At 43.7% G+C, this 16676-nt stretch overlaps 1 protein-coding gene across 4 annotated transcripts in view; it reads right to left on the minus strand.

Moving 5' to 3' along the window:
• ABCC5 (ATP binding cassette subfamily C member 5) overlaps positions 1-16676 on the minus strand; it is a 56252-nt gene that overhangs the window by 2187 nt on the left and 37389 nt on the right. For 2 of the 4 annotated variants that reach the window (XM_074154020.1, XM_074154019.1), the window contains 13 exons: positions 16265-16449; positions 15050-15196; positions 14558-14687; positions 13866-14019; positions 13591-13719; positions 12020-12206; positions 10641-10730; positions 7129-7318; positions 6232-6391; positions 5735-5813; positions 4723-4836; positions 3502-3666; positions 798-2332 (listed from right to left, as the gene is read on the minus strand). In XM_074154020.1, the coding sequence (XP_074010121.1) occupies positions 2231-2332; positions 3502-3666; positions 4723-4836; positions 5735-5813; positions 6232-6391; positions 7129-7318; positions 10641-10730; positions 12020-12206; positions 13591-13719; positions 13866-14019; positions 14558-14687; positions 15050-15196; positions 16265-16449 (1832 nt within the window). In that variant the 3' untranslated portion in view covers positions 798-2230. Of the gene's footprint in view, positions 1-797; positions 2333-3501; positions 3667-4722; positions 4837-5734; positions 5814-6231; positions 6392-7128; positions 7319-10640; positions 10731-12019; positions 12207-13590; positions 13720-13865; positions 14020-14557; positions 14688-15049; positions 15197-16264; positions 16450-16676 lie in introns of those variants that run through there. The other 2 variants (XM_074154018.1, XM_074154021.1) reach the window with 2 other exon arrangements.

Genomic DNA, 16676 nt, shown 5'->3' on the forward strand with positions numbered 1-16676 from the left:
TGGGGAGGAAGCAGGGCATTCATCACCTCTTTAGCCTATCGCCCCGGCTCCCTTGTGCCTCTCCCCAGTTTCTTTTTGTCCTCAAGTTTCTGATCGAAAAAGAACCCCCCCACTCGGCTGGGTGTTCTTTGGAGAGCGGCCTGTCGCTTCCTGACCCACGACATGCAGACGCTCTGCTCCTCCAGCTGAGTCACGCTGAGCAAAATGGCGGCCAGTCCCTGACAGAGTGGGTGCGGGCCTTTGAGCAGGGTAATGTCTGTGCTAGTTAATGCTCGCTTGGGAAAAGACTTACTAAAGAACAACCACAACAAATGACGCTTTATGTGCTACTATCTCCAAGCTACAGTCTAAGCTCTGTTAATGCCATGATTCGCCTGTGGTATTGGTAGGTAGAAATGCTTGTTGCTGTGACTTTGCAGTCATGTCACATTATAAACCGTAACACTTGCCAGTAAAGAAAGTGGAAAAATCTGAGCCTAAGAAGGATCTTCTGTATTCCATCTGACCTCCCCCCTTGCTACCTGGGTTGAATACTTGCACTATAAATTATTACTTCCTGCACTACTCAACACAAACATACATATATTGCAATCCACCCCCATGCTGGAGGGCACAAAAATTACCCACTACATTTTCTTTTAAAGAAACACTTCCACTCTGAAGAAAGAAAGATCAGGACATGGTGCATAGACAAGAAAAAAAAAAAAAAAAAAGCAGCCTGCAAAAACTGTCCCCCAGGGCTCAAAAAGGTGAGAAGTGTCCAAAACAAACCACTTAAGCCAATAAAATTTACAAAACCCAAAATAGTTTTATTTACTTTTCAGATATCTGCCTCCATGAGACATTTTGCAAACATGCTAAGGCTACAAAATGTCCAAGTTGACAAAGACATGCAACGCTGACCATCCAGTAAGTCACGGCTATTAGAGGAGCGACCGTGCCCGCCCGGGCACCGGCCCCATGGGACGAGGATGGTGAACAGTGACCACGGCAACGCGCTATGCGGGACCCAGTAACCTGAGGTAGGTCTCTTTACAGTAAGAAAATGATGTCCTACACCAGTGTTACATCCTGATCAACAGGAACCTGTTTAAAGTTCCAGAAGACGTGGGGTGGGGGACTGTTTCCTTAACAAGTGTGCAATAAAGAAACAGGAAATATTGGTGTTGATTAACCTTAGTTTAAGTGAGCAGAACAAAGAGTTAGTGTGACCCATGCCGATGAAAGCCACTGAGGAGTGTTAGCAGCTTCAAGATAAAGGAGTCAGTCAGCTGAAGCAACTCTGAAAAGGCTTTCCTGCTAGCATACAGGGTATTACTTGAACCTTTTGATTGATTGGTTACAGATCATTCCATGAACAGTTAGATTTTGGTTGTGTTAGATCAGCGAAGCAGGAAGAGCTTGGGCTTGCTTGCATTAAAATAAACCCTGCTGATAACAGTAAGAAATACTGTATCAGGACACTGAGAAAATATGAGGCCTTATAGTGACCCAGAAGTGGTTCTCCGCTCAGGAGATCACTAAAAACCCTGCTTTGGGAAAGCATCATGGGAAGCAGCAGCCGCTGCCGTGGTGAACATTAGCGATGCTCCAAATAGCTTGATAAATTACAATGCAATAGAGTTACACCACAGAGCTCTTCTCCCCTGCGCTAGACAACAAAGATGTGACAATAAAGGACACTATTGCAAAGCTTCACTTCCACTCAGACACGCAGAAAATCCGGCACTAGGAAAAGACCGACTGTAAAAGACAAAATGGCGTCTGATACAGTCCAATAACAAAGCCAGATCTCTGGTACCGTAAACTGTACAAAAATGATAGAAAAGAATATGCACTGTTATTAATACAGTGCTTATTTTAATATAAAATAAACAGCTTACATTTCCACTGTAAATATAGGCTATATACAGAATTATGTATAGATATAGCTACATGTATAAAGCTTCATTATAGGCCTCTGATACATTTATAACTATGGCTCCCTGAGCCATTTGTAGAGTGCATTTAATAACAAAAAATTAGTAATATGATTATGGAATAAATACAATAAAAAAAAAATGAAGAATTCTTCTGACAGTTTTAAAAATCTCTCTGGATTGACACATTGTGCTAAAAATTAAAACATGAAAAGGCAATAATTTGCTTGAAGGAGGAAGAGGAAGAAGAGCTGGCCTGCCACAGGCAGAGAGTGTAGCTCTCCAAAATTAAAGTGACTTTGCCCTGAATTTTAGCCCTTGACAGCAACCTTGTTCTCCGCAGCAGCAAACATAGCATAGAAGCGTGAGTTCTCATTGGCCAGAAGGGCAGACGGCGTGTCGAATTCCACTACCTAAAAGCAAACAAGGCAGGTAAAGTCAGTCAGTAAAATACACCAGAAAATGGATTCCCAACCCTTGGACTCGTGACTGTCATTCTCCAGAGGGATCTGGAGCACAAGCCTTATGAGGAGAGACTGAGGGAGCTGGGGGTGCTCAGCCTGGAGAAAAGGAGGCTGAGGGGAGACCTTCTCGCTCTCTACAACTCCCAGAAAGGAGGGTGTAGCCAGGGGGGGTCGGTCTTTTCTCCCAAGGAACAGGCGATGGGACAAGAGGAAATGGCCTCGAGTTGTGCCAGGGGAGGTTCAGATTGGGTATTAGGAAAAATTTTTACACGGAAAGGGTTATTACGCATTGGAATGGGCTGCCCAGGGCAGTGATTGAGGCACCATCCCTGGAGGTATTTAAAAGATGGGTTGACATAGTGCTTAGTGACATGGTTTAGTGATGGGTTTTATCAGGGTTAGCTTGATGGTTGGACTTGATGATCTTAAAGGTCCCTTCCAACCCAGACAATTCTATGATTCTGTGATACAGCAGTGAAGAAGCCAGAACGCGGCAGCAATCATTAGATCAGACAACAGATGTTGAAAGTATGTGCATCTATGCATAAATACTGTAACTTGGGATGCTTCAAACTAGCTCAGACAAACACTGGAACTACCCATCAGAAAGGAATCTCTGGTGGCTCTGGCAAGCAGAGGCAGATGCTATGGGCTTTTGCCTTCTCTACCTTTAAAAGCTTTGCCGAACGTTCTTACATTTGATTTAACTGTTTATGGTTCCCACATGGAAGCCTGAAAGTGGGTAAAGTATCTCTCATGTGCCTGTTTGATAGCACATGACTTCATGGAAGTAATGGGAAACTGCCACTGAGCCCCATCAGAGATGCTTAGGTTATTACCCATCTGAGAATTAACCTACCAAGGGAGTTTCAAAAACACTTTTTAAAGAGAGACTGTTAGTCTATAGTATTTTCTTGTAGTGTTAAATTAGTTTTGTCCTCTTTGGTCTTGTCATGGTCAGGCAATAACTGATTCCATTGCAGTATTATTACCAAAGATGTAAATAAACACAGCAGATTTTCCACCCTGCAATACCAGCTGTTCCTTCAGTTCAGCCTGCACATACAGCACCACCAGACTGCAAAAGGAACCGCAGCCACTAAAATCTTGCTGCTTACCTGTCCTTGTGTTAGCACCATGATCCGATCACAGCCCAATACCGTATGCAGGCGATGAGCTATTGTTAACATAGTGCAGTCTGCAAATGCTTCTCTGATGGTCTCCTGAATCAGTAAGTCTGTCTCCGTGTCCATAGCAGCTGTTGCTTCATCCAGTATCAAAATCTGAAAGCAGCACATAATCCTGGCTGTTACCCATAGTAACTCTTTCCCTCCCTGAACAAAAAAATATGTAGAGTGGGCAAAATTACCATGACCAAGAGTTGTCGCAACTGGCAATCGCTACAGAACTGTGGTCACAAAGGTAGTTTTCACAAGCACCTTTTCAGTTTTCTTTATGCAATTGCCTTCAACAGTTACCCTACGGATCACACTTGCATTTTATGGTCACATCCTACAGCCACGAGATGTTTGGGGTCTGACCTGGGCCTCAAGTTCCCACTATGTTCAGTTTTACATTCAGCAGCTAAATCTCAAACACAAATTTTAATGGTAAACTAACCTGACACATTCTTGGTGGTGACAGTTCCTTCTGCAATGAGTCAATAATGACCAGGCTTACTAGCTTTCTTATGCTGGAAAGAATTACCATTCCTCTGAGACTCAAATATAAACTGATTTGGAGTGGTCTCTTGTCAAAGCTGAACTAGACTTGGTTTGTGCAGGTACTGCAGAGAGGGCGGTAACTTCTGCTGAGTAGTCTTGGCTTTAAAACAGATGCAGAGGGAACCTTAAAATATGGCACGCAATGTTTAAGAAAAAAGGATGTTAAAATCAGAATCCTGGTCAATCTCAATCCAAATATCCTTCCTCACTGTAATTATTTGTCTTCCATTCCTGCAAAACCCATAACTTTACTGGCACAGCATGGCCCCAAATTCCACTTGGAGACTACATTTTAGTGGAACACCATGGAGAAGGAAAGTACTTGGCTAACATTTACAAAAAGGTGGAAGGAGGAAAGAATCTGATGCTCACCAGTAACAGGACACTGAATAAATGATCAGGCCAGTCCAACACACTGTTATTACCACTAGCAAGCAACACCTTTCTGCAGCTGGCAATGGATGCCTTTCTAGTTGTTCTAACCCTATACCATCTGTGGGTTGCAATAACCGTTGGTGTGATTCCTCTGGCAGATAGAATGAATCTGGCACAAAAAGGCTTGCTCAATGCTATCCGTTTGCTAAGTCTAGCTGTTCCTCTCATCACTATACCCACCTTGCAACGACGCAGCAGAGCTCTAGCTATGCACAGCAACTGTCTCTCTCCAACTGAGAAGTTTTCCCCATTTTCCATCACTTCTGAGTCAAGTTTCATAGGCAGCTGGGCAACCTGTGTGGGAAAGAAGAGGCAAAAAACCTTAAGAGTGTTACACAGACGTTTCGTATCTCCGTGGCATAAGACAATCAGTTACTCCTCCTGCAAATCCAATTTTTCCCATGTTCCAAAATATCACTTTGCTGACCATCTCTCCCTCTCTCCGTTGGGGAAATTACTAACAAGCAACTAATGCTAAAACAACAATACGACATCAGACCTCCTCAGTCTGGTCGAAAGGTCCGTGACTCAGCAGTAGCTCCTGAGAACACTACTAGTTGCTAAGCTAGAAGAGCTGTACCCTCTCAGGAAGCAACTTTAGAACGATTTAAGAACAAAATATTTGATTTCTAGAAAAAAGCATGCTACGTACAAAATTGTATCACCATGAGCACAGATCTCCTGACAGTCTTTCTCGCCAAGAGAAAAGAGTGAACCTAGTCCCTGCGGAAGTTATGCAGCATATGTACTACAGCCACACATGCAGCCCCACGCCACTGATGTACAAGAAAAGAAACTGGAAATGTCACAGCAGTGAGACCTGCTGCAGAGAGCCTCACAAAGGGCAGATTTTAAGTTCAGTCTAAATATGCATGTGTGGCATTTACACTCACAAATGTAAATGCAGAATGCACACCTAAGGCACACATAGAGAAATATCACGTGACATATTGTAACACCCTGGGTTTCCCGTGATGAAGCAACACTGCTATGCTATAAACTAAAAAAGTAAACATCCAAAATGTGGCACGTTCTCCAAAAATTCAGTCTCTTTACTAAAGCATAGCCAATAAGGGAAAAAAATTCCAAAGAAAAAGCTTTATCTAAAGGCCTCTGAAGCACCTCTTAATAGAACATGTAGGTTTGAAAGCCAAAACACAAACATGTATCTGATAGGGCACATAATACTTACACACTCCTTCATATGAGTCCTTTCCAAAGCATCCCAGATTTGTTCCTCACTGTACTGATTGAAAGGATCCAAGTTTGATCTGGAGGGGGAAGCAGAAAACATAACCAGAATTTTTATTCAGCAATGAATGGCAAAACAGCAGTGTGCTAACTCATCTGGATGGATGATTCCGTCTTGCCTTCCACTGACAGAATTTCCTTGCCAAGCAAATCGGATGCTCCCAGAACACTAGGGTTAGAGTACCCACAGAGCAAAGAGTAGAGACGGAAGACAAAGATACAAAAACTAAAAGGATAGCAAGACCTTTTTAGAGGATGATTACATCCAGTTCTGCATTGGCACAGCTAAAATCATTTAGCTGTGCTTTTTTATGTTTCAAAAACAGAGGACAGAAGCTAGGATGCCTGAGAACTAAAATCTCACCAGGCACCTATTTGAGTTCAAGTATAAGCTGGTTGCTCTCTTTTTCCTTCTTGCTGCCTTCTAATCTCACTAACCTCACAGTGCCACTGAACAGCACAGGTTCCTGAGGAATGATTGAGAGTTTGCTGCGAAGATCTGCCAAACCAATGTCATTTATTTTCACACCATCAATTTTAATGCAGCCTCCAGACAGTTCAACCAGACGAAAGAGTGCCATTCCAAGGGAAGACTTCCCTAAAAATGTGACAGGAAAAGCAATACTAGTGTTTCTACAGTCAGCAGCTTTTAGACGAGAATGCATTTTAAAAGATGTCCATCTGTAAGAAAAGTGTTTTAAAATACCATAAAGTCCCAGCAAATGATACTGGTAAATGCTGAGATTCAGTATTTAAACTTCTAAGCAATTGTAGGGGCAGCTTCTCATCTCTTCTCACAGAAGCTGCCCCTGGAGTGATACCCCACCCCTGCTACCAAAACCTTGCCACATCAACCCAATACAGCAATATTAATTGCTTATTTAGAAACTACATTTTGGAGCTGGTTTAAGTCATCTCACAAAAGCAGTTTTGATTCTTCACATTACAGATTTCTGAGATAGCTTAGAGCCAAACCTGGCTGCAGCATTAGTACAGAGAACTTTCAAGAGAGTCAAACTGCGATGAGCACATTGTAGGAAGTGTTCTGTGCTGATGAGTGGCTTGGGGTGCTACAATTATGAGCATACTGGCTCAGGCATAGCAGGATATCCCTCTACTTTAAATGAAAACTTGTTTTCATTATTGTTTACAGGGATCCTACTTATGCATGCACATGAACAGAATCCATCACTGAGACCGCTGGACCACTCCTGTGCAATTAATGATTTATTCAAACACAGAGAACGCAGAGGAGAACCAATGCAACTGCTCCACTCTATTCCATTCCCATTCTGTCAAAGTAGTAATTTAACTCTGCTTAGTGTTTTTCCTTACCTGAGCCTGTCCTTCCCACAATACCAATCTTTTCCTTCGGTTTGATAGTAAAGGACACTTTTTTAAGTACTAGAGGGAGGTTCTCTCGGTACCGCATCTCTGCATTTTCAAAAACAACTTCACCTTCCTGTGGCCAGTCCAGAGGAGGAGTTTTATTCTTAATTCGAGCAGGAGCTTCCAAGGAAAGTGTCTTTAAAACAAAACCAGAAGTTCAGTTTCCAGTAACCAAAACACCAGAAAAGGAAAATTACCAGTTGCAGCTTTCAGCAGGAGTTCTTCCCTGCAGGCTCGGCCCATATCAGTTTATGGCAGTTTTATGATGAGCTGTGTGGCTGGATGCGGGCCCAGCAGCTCAGAGGTTTGGTGTTACATTGACCACACTGCTATTCCCCTCCTGTTGCCTCAATAATGACATCGGTCCTTCTACACAACAATGTTTTTCATCAACGGAATTCAAAATATATTTTAGGCCTATTTATGAGCACAATCCTATCGAATTTTGTGACACTCCAAAGACCGGATATTTCTGGATGCAAAATCTGCTGTATTTCTATGTTTCATTTGCTATGCCATGCCAAGGTCACCTCTGCCAATTCTGACACAGAAGAGAACGTCCATGTGACACACTGGACAAATGCTACTCTCCTCCTCCTTTTCCTCATTTGCCCCTGTTCTATTAAATCACCAAGCCAGTCAGGCCCCTTCCAGCTTGCTCACTCTTGCTGTTTTACTCTGCGCCTTAATAGGTCCCTCATTAAGCAGTTCACAGATTAAGCAGAAAAGCAGAACCTCTGAAAAACAAAGATGTGCCTTTACAGCACGTTTAGAATGAAGTCAATGTCACTTCCCCATATTTGGCACAAGCAGCCTCAGAGAACGGCAGAAATCCTGTCATGGGAGTCATCTCATGTAACTTTAAACACAAAGAATCTCCAACTGGACCAGGCCCTGTCAACTCCTTTATAGTCACAACAAAGTAGCTAGCGTTTCTGGAGTGTGATTTTTCTCATTCTAATATAAACACTTCGAATGTGTAATAAAATGCCCTCTGGAGAGAGCTATTTCCCACACTGAATACAGACAGATCCCACAGGGACTATGTCAATCATGGACATCTGCAACATCTAGTTAGAGGCAGATTAATTGTACCCCAAGGGTTTGAGAAAAACGGCAATCCTCTACAGTAGTACTCCACTTCCTTGAGCCTGGTGCTCCCAACAGCAACCTTGAAGCCCGCACTGAAGAAGCCAAGGCTGGGACTCGGTACGACACAGAACCTGCACGGTGTTTCCCTGCGCACCCACCACTTCGCGTCAGATTCAAACTAGTTTTACAGTTTCATAATAAAGTGGCTGTCTACAGATCCACGTGAGAAAAATCATTGAAAGTGTTGCTTAGTAGTGATAGAAAATGATAGTAACTTTTTAAAAACAAAACAAAACCCAAACACTATAACAGTAACTTAAAAAAACAACAACTATAGGTTTTGCCACTGAAGTGATGAACCCATCTCAGCCCAGTGAGATACCAGGCACTATCTAGCACACAGTTCTCAGCTTGTGTGGTCACCAAGTCTTCCATACACAGAACTTTTCTACTTAGATGTCACAAGAGGACGGAGAGAGTGGGCAGTTTTTATTATTTATGTTTTTTCTTCAGTATTAAACCCATAGGCTTAGAAAAGTTCTATAAATATCACAGAATCACAGAGAATATCAGCTACTACGTAGACTGGATTTACCAAATATATACATAAGTCTCTTCAAAGTTCAGAGGGAATATGTATTATGTATTAAGTTAAAAAGCCTTTCTACCTCAAAGACCAGACCCGGTAGAAGGCTTTCTCCTGGCCACACTTTCCCCATTGACCTACACCCAGTTCTGCACACACAAATCCTAATCATGAAGAAAGGGTTACAGGTAACCAGAGCGATCAGGGCAGCTTGCTAAGCATTTAGCCTGGCACACTTCTCATGCTGGCAATAAAAGCAATTCATTGACTCGTCACTCCAGTGACGAGTGGAGTTCCTCAGGGGTCGGTACTGGGACCGGTGCTGTTCAACATCTTTGTCGGAGACATGGACAGTGGGATAGAGTGCACCCTCAGCAAGTTTGCCAACGACACCAAGCTCGGTGGCGCGGTTGACACGCTGGAGGGATGTGATGCCATCCAGAGGGACCTGGACAGGCCTGAGAGATGGGCTCGTGCAAATTGCATGAAGTTCAACCAGGCCAAGTGCAGGGTCCTGCACCTGGGACGTGGCAGTCCCAGGCACAAATACAGGTTGGGCGGAGAATGGCTGGAGAGCAGCCCTGAGGAGAAGGACTGACTTGGGGGTGTTGGTGGATGAGAAGCTGAACGTGAGCTGGCAATGTGCACTGGCAGCCCAGAAAGCCAACCCCATCCTGGGCTGCATCAAGAGAAGTGCGGCCAGCAGGTCGTGGGAGGTGATTCTACCCCTCTACTCTGCGCTCGTGAGACCCCACCTGGAACACTGTGTCCAGCTTGGGAGTCCTCAACACAGGAAGGACGTGGACCTGTTGGAAGGGGCCCAGCGGAGGGCCACGAAAACGATCGGAGGGACGGAGCACCTCCCCTGTGAAGAGAGACTGAGAGAGCTGGGGTTGTTCAGCCTGGAGAAGAGAAGGCTCCGGGGAGACCTCATAGCAGCCTTCCAATATCTGAAGGGAGCCTACGGGAGAGCCGGAGAGGGACTCTCTGTCGGGAAAGGTAGCGACAGGACAAGGGGTAACGGTTTTAAATTGGAAGAGGGGAGATTCAGACTAGATATTAGGAGGAAATTATTTCCTGTGAGGGTGGTGAGGCACTGGAACAGGTTGCCCGGGGAAGCTGTGGCTGCCCCATCCCTGGAAGTGTTTAAGGCCAGGCTGGACGGGGCTTTGAGCAACCCGCTCTAGTGGAGGCGTCCCTGCCCAACGCAGGGGGGTTGGAACTCGATGATCTTTAAGGTCCCTTCCAATTCTAACCATTCTATGATTCTATGACTTTTTAAGCATATAGAAATGTTATATAAGATAGCTGTGGAAAACGAAGTAGACTTATTCGGATGAAGCAAAATTACACATAGATAAAGTAACAGCTATCTGTGTTTAAATGAAGGAGTTCCACTAGGTTTGGAATGAAGGATGCCAGAACACCATCCTTTTACTGTAAAATATTGCATTCAATTCCCAGTTACCTCTTTCACACACTCTACTCTCCACTGAGAAAGTCAGCAAACTTTCAATACCCTTCAGTGATGACAGGTAAGCGATGCCTGTAAGCTTAGTCACCTGCCAACTCTTATGCCCTTCATCCTGCCAACATTTATATACGTGCTTCGTAATTCAAATTCACTCTGCAGTATTACAGTCCATGCACTGATGCATTCACAAGATCAGAAACGTACATTCTGTACTAAGGCAGACTATGCCTGACTTTTTCTTCTGCCACCAAAATAATAAGCAACAAGAAATTTTACAAGAAGCAGTTGAATGTATTCTTGTCCTACCTTGATATAGTGATCAATCCTCTCCACTGAGGTGAAGCGAGCTTCTGTCTCTGAAGCAAGTCTGACTGTAAACTGGAATAACCCTGTTAACTGGAGCAGTGGGAGAAAGCAAAGACACATTTAGAGAGCTGTGATTTATTACCGAATTAAGAGATGAACCTAAAGGATAGTGTGGCCAGCAGGACTAGGGCAGTGATTGTCCCCCTGTACTGGGCACTGGTGAGGCCCCACCTCGAGGGCTGTGTCCAGTTTTGGGCCCCTCATGACAGGAAGGACATTGAGGTGCTGGAACGTGTCCAGAGAAGGGCAATGGAGCTGGTGAGGGGTCTGGAGCACAAGTCTTGTGAGGAGAGGCTGAGGGAGCTGGGGGTGTTCAGCCTGCAGAAAAGGAGGCTGAGGGGAGACCTTCTCGCTCTCTACAACTCCCTGAAATGAGGGTGTAGCCAGGGGGCGGTCAGTCTCTTCTCCCAAGGAACAGGCGATGGGACAAGAGGAAATGGCCTCAAGTTGTGGCAGGGGAGGTTTAGGATGGATATTGGGAACAATTTCTTCACGGAAAAAGGTTATTAAGCATTGGACCAGGCTGCCCAGGGAAGGGGTTGAGTCCACATCCCTGGAGGTGTTTAAAAGCCAGGCAGACGTGGTGCTGAGGGACACAGGTTAGTGGTGGACTTGGCAGTGTTAGGTTAATGGTTGGACTCAATCTTAAAGGTCTTTTCCAACCTAAATGATTCTATGATAATTGATACAAGTACTCCTGGCGTTGGGCACCTTATATCTAAGGTGCCTAAGTTAGTTACTTAAAGTTAGTTACTAGTATATTTTAAAATATCCATAATTTATTAATCACTTGGAAAGCAAACAGTTTAGAAAGGTTTTGGAATTTCACCTTACTACCACCAGGAGGCAGAAAAGGCCAAACAACAGCTCTAGTAGCAAGTGCTCTGAGCCCTGAAGTCTTATCCAGCCCTGGCAGCTGCAACACCGGGTGCTGCCTGCTGTGAAAACACTGCAGGCAACACATCAGGACATCAGTTTGGCAGATGTCTGATGGACCATCAATCCAATTTCTGAAATATCCAGGAAAATTGCAATATAAAGCATATGAAGAGCCTCAAACAGTTTCTATTTCATCATTTAAAAAGAGGCAGCTCCCCAAAACAATAGCCTTAAGCACCTAGCTCCTCATAATTTGTAATTTGGCTGCTAGCAAAAGGTCCTGACTCTAAATTGCTTTCCCTCCATTACCAAAAGGGGTAACAGCACCTTTTTCCATTCTAGTGCATTAAGGAAAGTTTTCAGTGGTGTGTTGCTTGTACTTACTAGCAATAACTGCATTGTATGAGAAATTAAGTATCACAGAAAGTGGACATACTCACCTGCACAGCATATGAGATAGCCAGCCCAGCATAGGCAGGAGGAATCTGGCCATGCATTAAGACGATCATAAGGCCAGTGGTCGTGATCAGAGCAATGCTGATGACGTCTAGCCGTACAGCCAGCCAGCGCATTGCACAGCTGAACAGGTAAAACGGTGCCTGATTGTCATCTAGCAGCTCCTGATACCTGGAGCAAATACAGGAAAGGTTAGTAGACCTCCACGAGTCTGATGTTCTACAAGTATCAGAGCTACTTAAATGTCTGTTCCAGCATCAGAACTCAGGGTAGGAAGACTAATACATCGCTGACAAAGTCCCAAACTAGGCCACAAAAGCAGGGTTTATAAACTTTCCCCAATAATGTCAGATATCTACTTAGCTCAAACTCTTGGAAGACAAGTTACCAAGTTTCTGTGTACAACAAGTTATACTGGGGGTGAATAAAAATTCAGGGACATTACACACATTTTCACCGCAACTTCCCCTATGCAAGACCTCCCAGAGGATGCTCGATGGCTACAAATTACTCAATGGGTAACAGCAGCAGTGCTTCACAATATGCACAGAATACATGCTGTTTTATACACAAGTGTAAAAGTGAATTTACTCTAAATTTTGACAGAACTGCTGACACTAATTAAAACATATCAATAGCCATTTAATTTACAATCATGACACTGGGAGGCTGGGAAAGTGTATTTAAGGGGAGACACTTGAGAGATCCACAAAGCCAGCACCTAGATTTTCAGACCATGCCACTCAATTTTACACCCGTCACTGTTGCACAGTGTGTGCAGTATCTTAGTGCTCCAGCACCAGCAACGCTAAGGGACTTCTATTTTCACCTCTGCAACCTTTCATCTAAACTGGTGTGGTGGTGTCTTTCCAGAGCCTCTGGCAATTTTCCCTGTGCTTTCATGCTTGTTGGTCTCATGACCCTGCACCTGCAAAACCCTGATATGGTTATGGCAAGTTCTCACGGGAAGCAACTACCACTCACATGAGAAGCGTTTCACTTTTCCTCACTAGCATTTGCTTTGCAGGTTTTAGTTCATACTAGAGAACAACAAGCATCGTGCACAACATGGTGGCTAACAATCAAATCCTTGATTGTTATCCAATTATAACATCAATAACATACAATGCTATCCAATTATACTTGTGCAGAGACTAACAGCTCATCAATATGCACACTGAGGTTTTGCTAATGTCATTACAAGGAGAAACAACTGATAGAAAGTATGAGCAGGACCTGATGAAAAGTATATGCTACTAAGGAAAAAGTATGGCCAAAAAGTTGCCCTTACCATTATCATTGCCACCTGCTGCACTGCAGAGCACTCCAGAGGAGGGCATTTAGCTGGGACCCCATCACTGTTCTTCCCTTGTTGGCTACTGAGTTTTCCGTTTCCCTTCTCCTTCTCCCTCGTATGTTCCCCCAAGAAGTAACTTTCACTCTTACAGCCAATGTATGCCATCAGCTGTAGACCCCATTAATAAATCTTTCAGAATATAAACCCATTGCACCCTGCTTTGTGCTCCACCACTCCCAGATGGATATTCAGACTGACCTGTGCAGAAATTCCTGTCCTTTGTGGTAGGCATGGATTGTGGAGAGACCCTGTATGCTAGACGTAATGTGAGACAGGAACGGAGACTGCGTGATGTTGTCCAGACGCTTGAGCTCTCGAATAAAAACTCTGGAAGGAAAGAAGGACTTTTACGTGACATGTACAACCACCATATGCCAACCACTACATTGATGCATATATACTTGAAGAACTTTATGTCCTTAATAACAGGTCAAAGTATCTCTACTTTTACCCAAAACAGCTGATGCACTTACCTAGATACAACATGCAAAACCGTGAAGAGGACAATGAGGGGCCCAACTGCCACGAGGAACCAGGGAAAAACCCCAGAAATGACCCCCACACAGAAGAACACAAGGATGACATTCTGGATGAACATTTCTGCTTGAAATGGCAAACGAACATCAACTGGAAAAGATAGAGGGAAAAGAGGAAAATCTTGAGTACAGAAAGCTAAAACAACCTATATAGAGCAATTCAGTCCAGCTGTACATCATCACTGACAAGGACAGTGATTTCTCATGGCTTATTCAAATTAAAAATGTACATTTTCTTTGGGGGTGCTTTTATCTTCCGAGATGCTAGTATCTTTCCAAATATTCCTTTTTGCAGAAATAGCACTGATGCAACTCTGACTTAATTACCACCTTTGCAGCACATCAGCTTCCCCCTGCATTGGCTGCTAAGAGTCCACGTGCAGACTGTAGGTACAAAAGAACCTCCACATTTTCTTCTTTATAAGTGAACAGACAGACTTGAGATATCAGCTGCTTTCTAGAACCATAACCCAGGTACATCCCAATTCCTGCTTTGCCTATTACAAGTACGCCTTTAACGGCAAGAGGGTGGAGAGTATCAAGAAGTTAACTGGAAGGTCTGAAGGAGAAGGTCTGTGTTAACTGGAAGGTCTGAATGTGGGATCTACAGTGCATACAGTGAGAGATACCTTCATCCATGTCTTTGGAAAACCTGTTGAGAATCCGCCCAGTGGGTGTAGTGTCAAAGAACTTCATGGGGCTGCGTAGAATCCTTCGAAAGAGCTCATCATGGAGCCTTGAGGATGCTCTGAGAGTTCCCTGACAATGTAGAAAACATTGCAGCATTATGAAAGGATGTTTGCCTTCCTGTCACTGCTCCTCCCCTGGGCACCAAAACATCCTGATCATTTTCTTTCTCCAACCATAAGGTTTTTTTTCTTGCATTCTGTGCTTCCAACCAGTGGAAGGAAGCTATTAATTCGGGAAGAAGTTTAACAGAAAGCATGATGCAGCCCCAAGAGACGGAAACTTATGGAAACCTCACAATCCATGATCTGACTTCCTCTGATTCAAAGTCTCTCTTGGGAGGTGACCAAAAGAATCACGGTGACAGCAATATGCAGAACTGGGGAGGGGGGGGGTGGGAGTGAGGTAAGGAAAACAACAGCATTGGCACATACCTTTACAAAGACAACACCACGAACAGCTTTCAGGATCAACATAACTGCCATCGACAGTGCATAGATGCCAGCATAGTAATGCATGTGAGGATTATCTTTCATACTGTTGCTTATGACAGTCTCATTTCCCAAAGTCACAGTGGTGTTCTGCAGAAAATTCAAGGTTTCAGCGAACAGTTAGCCAAGACAAGGATTAAGAACGTACACATTACATGTGATAGAATTTAACTGTCCTCTGTCCCCTCCCACTGTATTTGATATTTCTTCTTTAAATAAAGCACTACAATGATCTTTGAATACTTCAGAAATTTCTCCCTAGCAGAGATACTTGACGTGCAGATTTGTAGCCCTTGGCCTTTTTCCTACAATATCTCTGAAAATACAACAATACCTACTTCATTTGATCCCTAATCTCTCATTTCATGCTTATCATATCTTGTGTTCTTTGGAACAACGCCAGATACCACCACTCCTATTACACAGCAATATTCATCTTGGATAGGTCGTACATTGTCTTCTTATCACACATGGTTGTTACTTTCTGCCAGCACTCAGTAATTTCTTTACTGTCACACTAACATTCTCATTCTCTTTTTAATTTTTTTTTTAATCTTTAAGTATGTTTAAGGACCTCATTGCTTATTTTAATAGTTGGCCATCTGCACTTCATTATCTCTTCTCTGAGGTTAGTAGTTTGCTCACCCTGCCCCAAAAAAAACCCCAAACAATCTTGCAGTTATATTTGAATCTTTAAATGCAACAGGACTTGCAATCAAAGCCCCCAGAGTGGGAAAAACCCCCAAACCGTCATCCCAGGTCATTACAGCGTTCAAAGCAACTCCCAGAAGTCATTTGACTTAAAGCCATTATCCTGTTAGATGTAAGGTCACATTCAAACAAAAACCAGCACTAAAATTAATAATCCCTCCTGCAGCTTGTTGGCTGCTTTCACGTTTTCACTTCCTTTTCTTAGACTAACCAAGACAGGGAACAAGAAGGCAGTATCAAACCACATGAGCTATTACACCTTTCTGATCAGTGGAGCACTCTTATTCTCAGAGATGAACTCTCTAGTGAGATCGCCTCCTGGGGAGCCTTACAACTTGCTTAAATGAGGAAGAACCATTTGGTCTCGCAGGACTGCTTGGGATCAGTCTAGGAGAGCAATCCCCCTGCTCGTTAGACACAAGAGAGCAGAAAAGTGATTTATCTTACTCCACTGCCTTGCTTGATCCAGAAACTCAGCCACCAGTTGCTAAAAGCTGTACTGCCCACATTCAACACAAACAGTGCCATGATGACGAGGAATGCAAAGGGGCCTCCTGCTGCCTGAATGTAGATACCGTAAACAGACCAGGGGACAGAGCCTTTGCCTTTCTCTTCCAACTGGACCAACTGGCCTGTGAAACAAGAGGAGGAGGGAGTGAGGAGAAGAAAGCTCTTCCATGGAACTTCTGTAAGTTTGTGAACATACACGAAACTACAGTCGTTTTCAAACTGTACGGAGTACTTTCAGAAACACCAACATTACTTAATATGTAGAACACAGTGGTTCAAACAGTTTTTCAAAAAGTCACATTTCCTCTACAGAATAATTCATGTCATGGTATGTCTGAAAAAGCATAAT

The sequence above is a fragment of the Numenius arquata genome, chromosome 9 (assembly GCF_964106895.1).
Source record: "Numenius arquata chromosome 9, bNumArq3.hap1.1, whole genome shotgun sequence".
Classification (NCBI taxonomy): Eukaryota; Metazoa; Chordata; class Aves; order Charadriiformes; family Scolopacidae; genus Numenius; species Numenius arquata.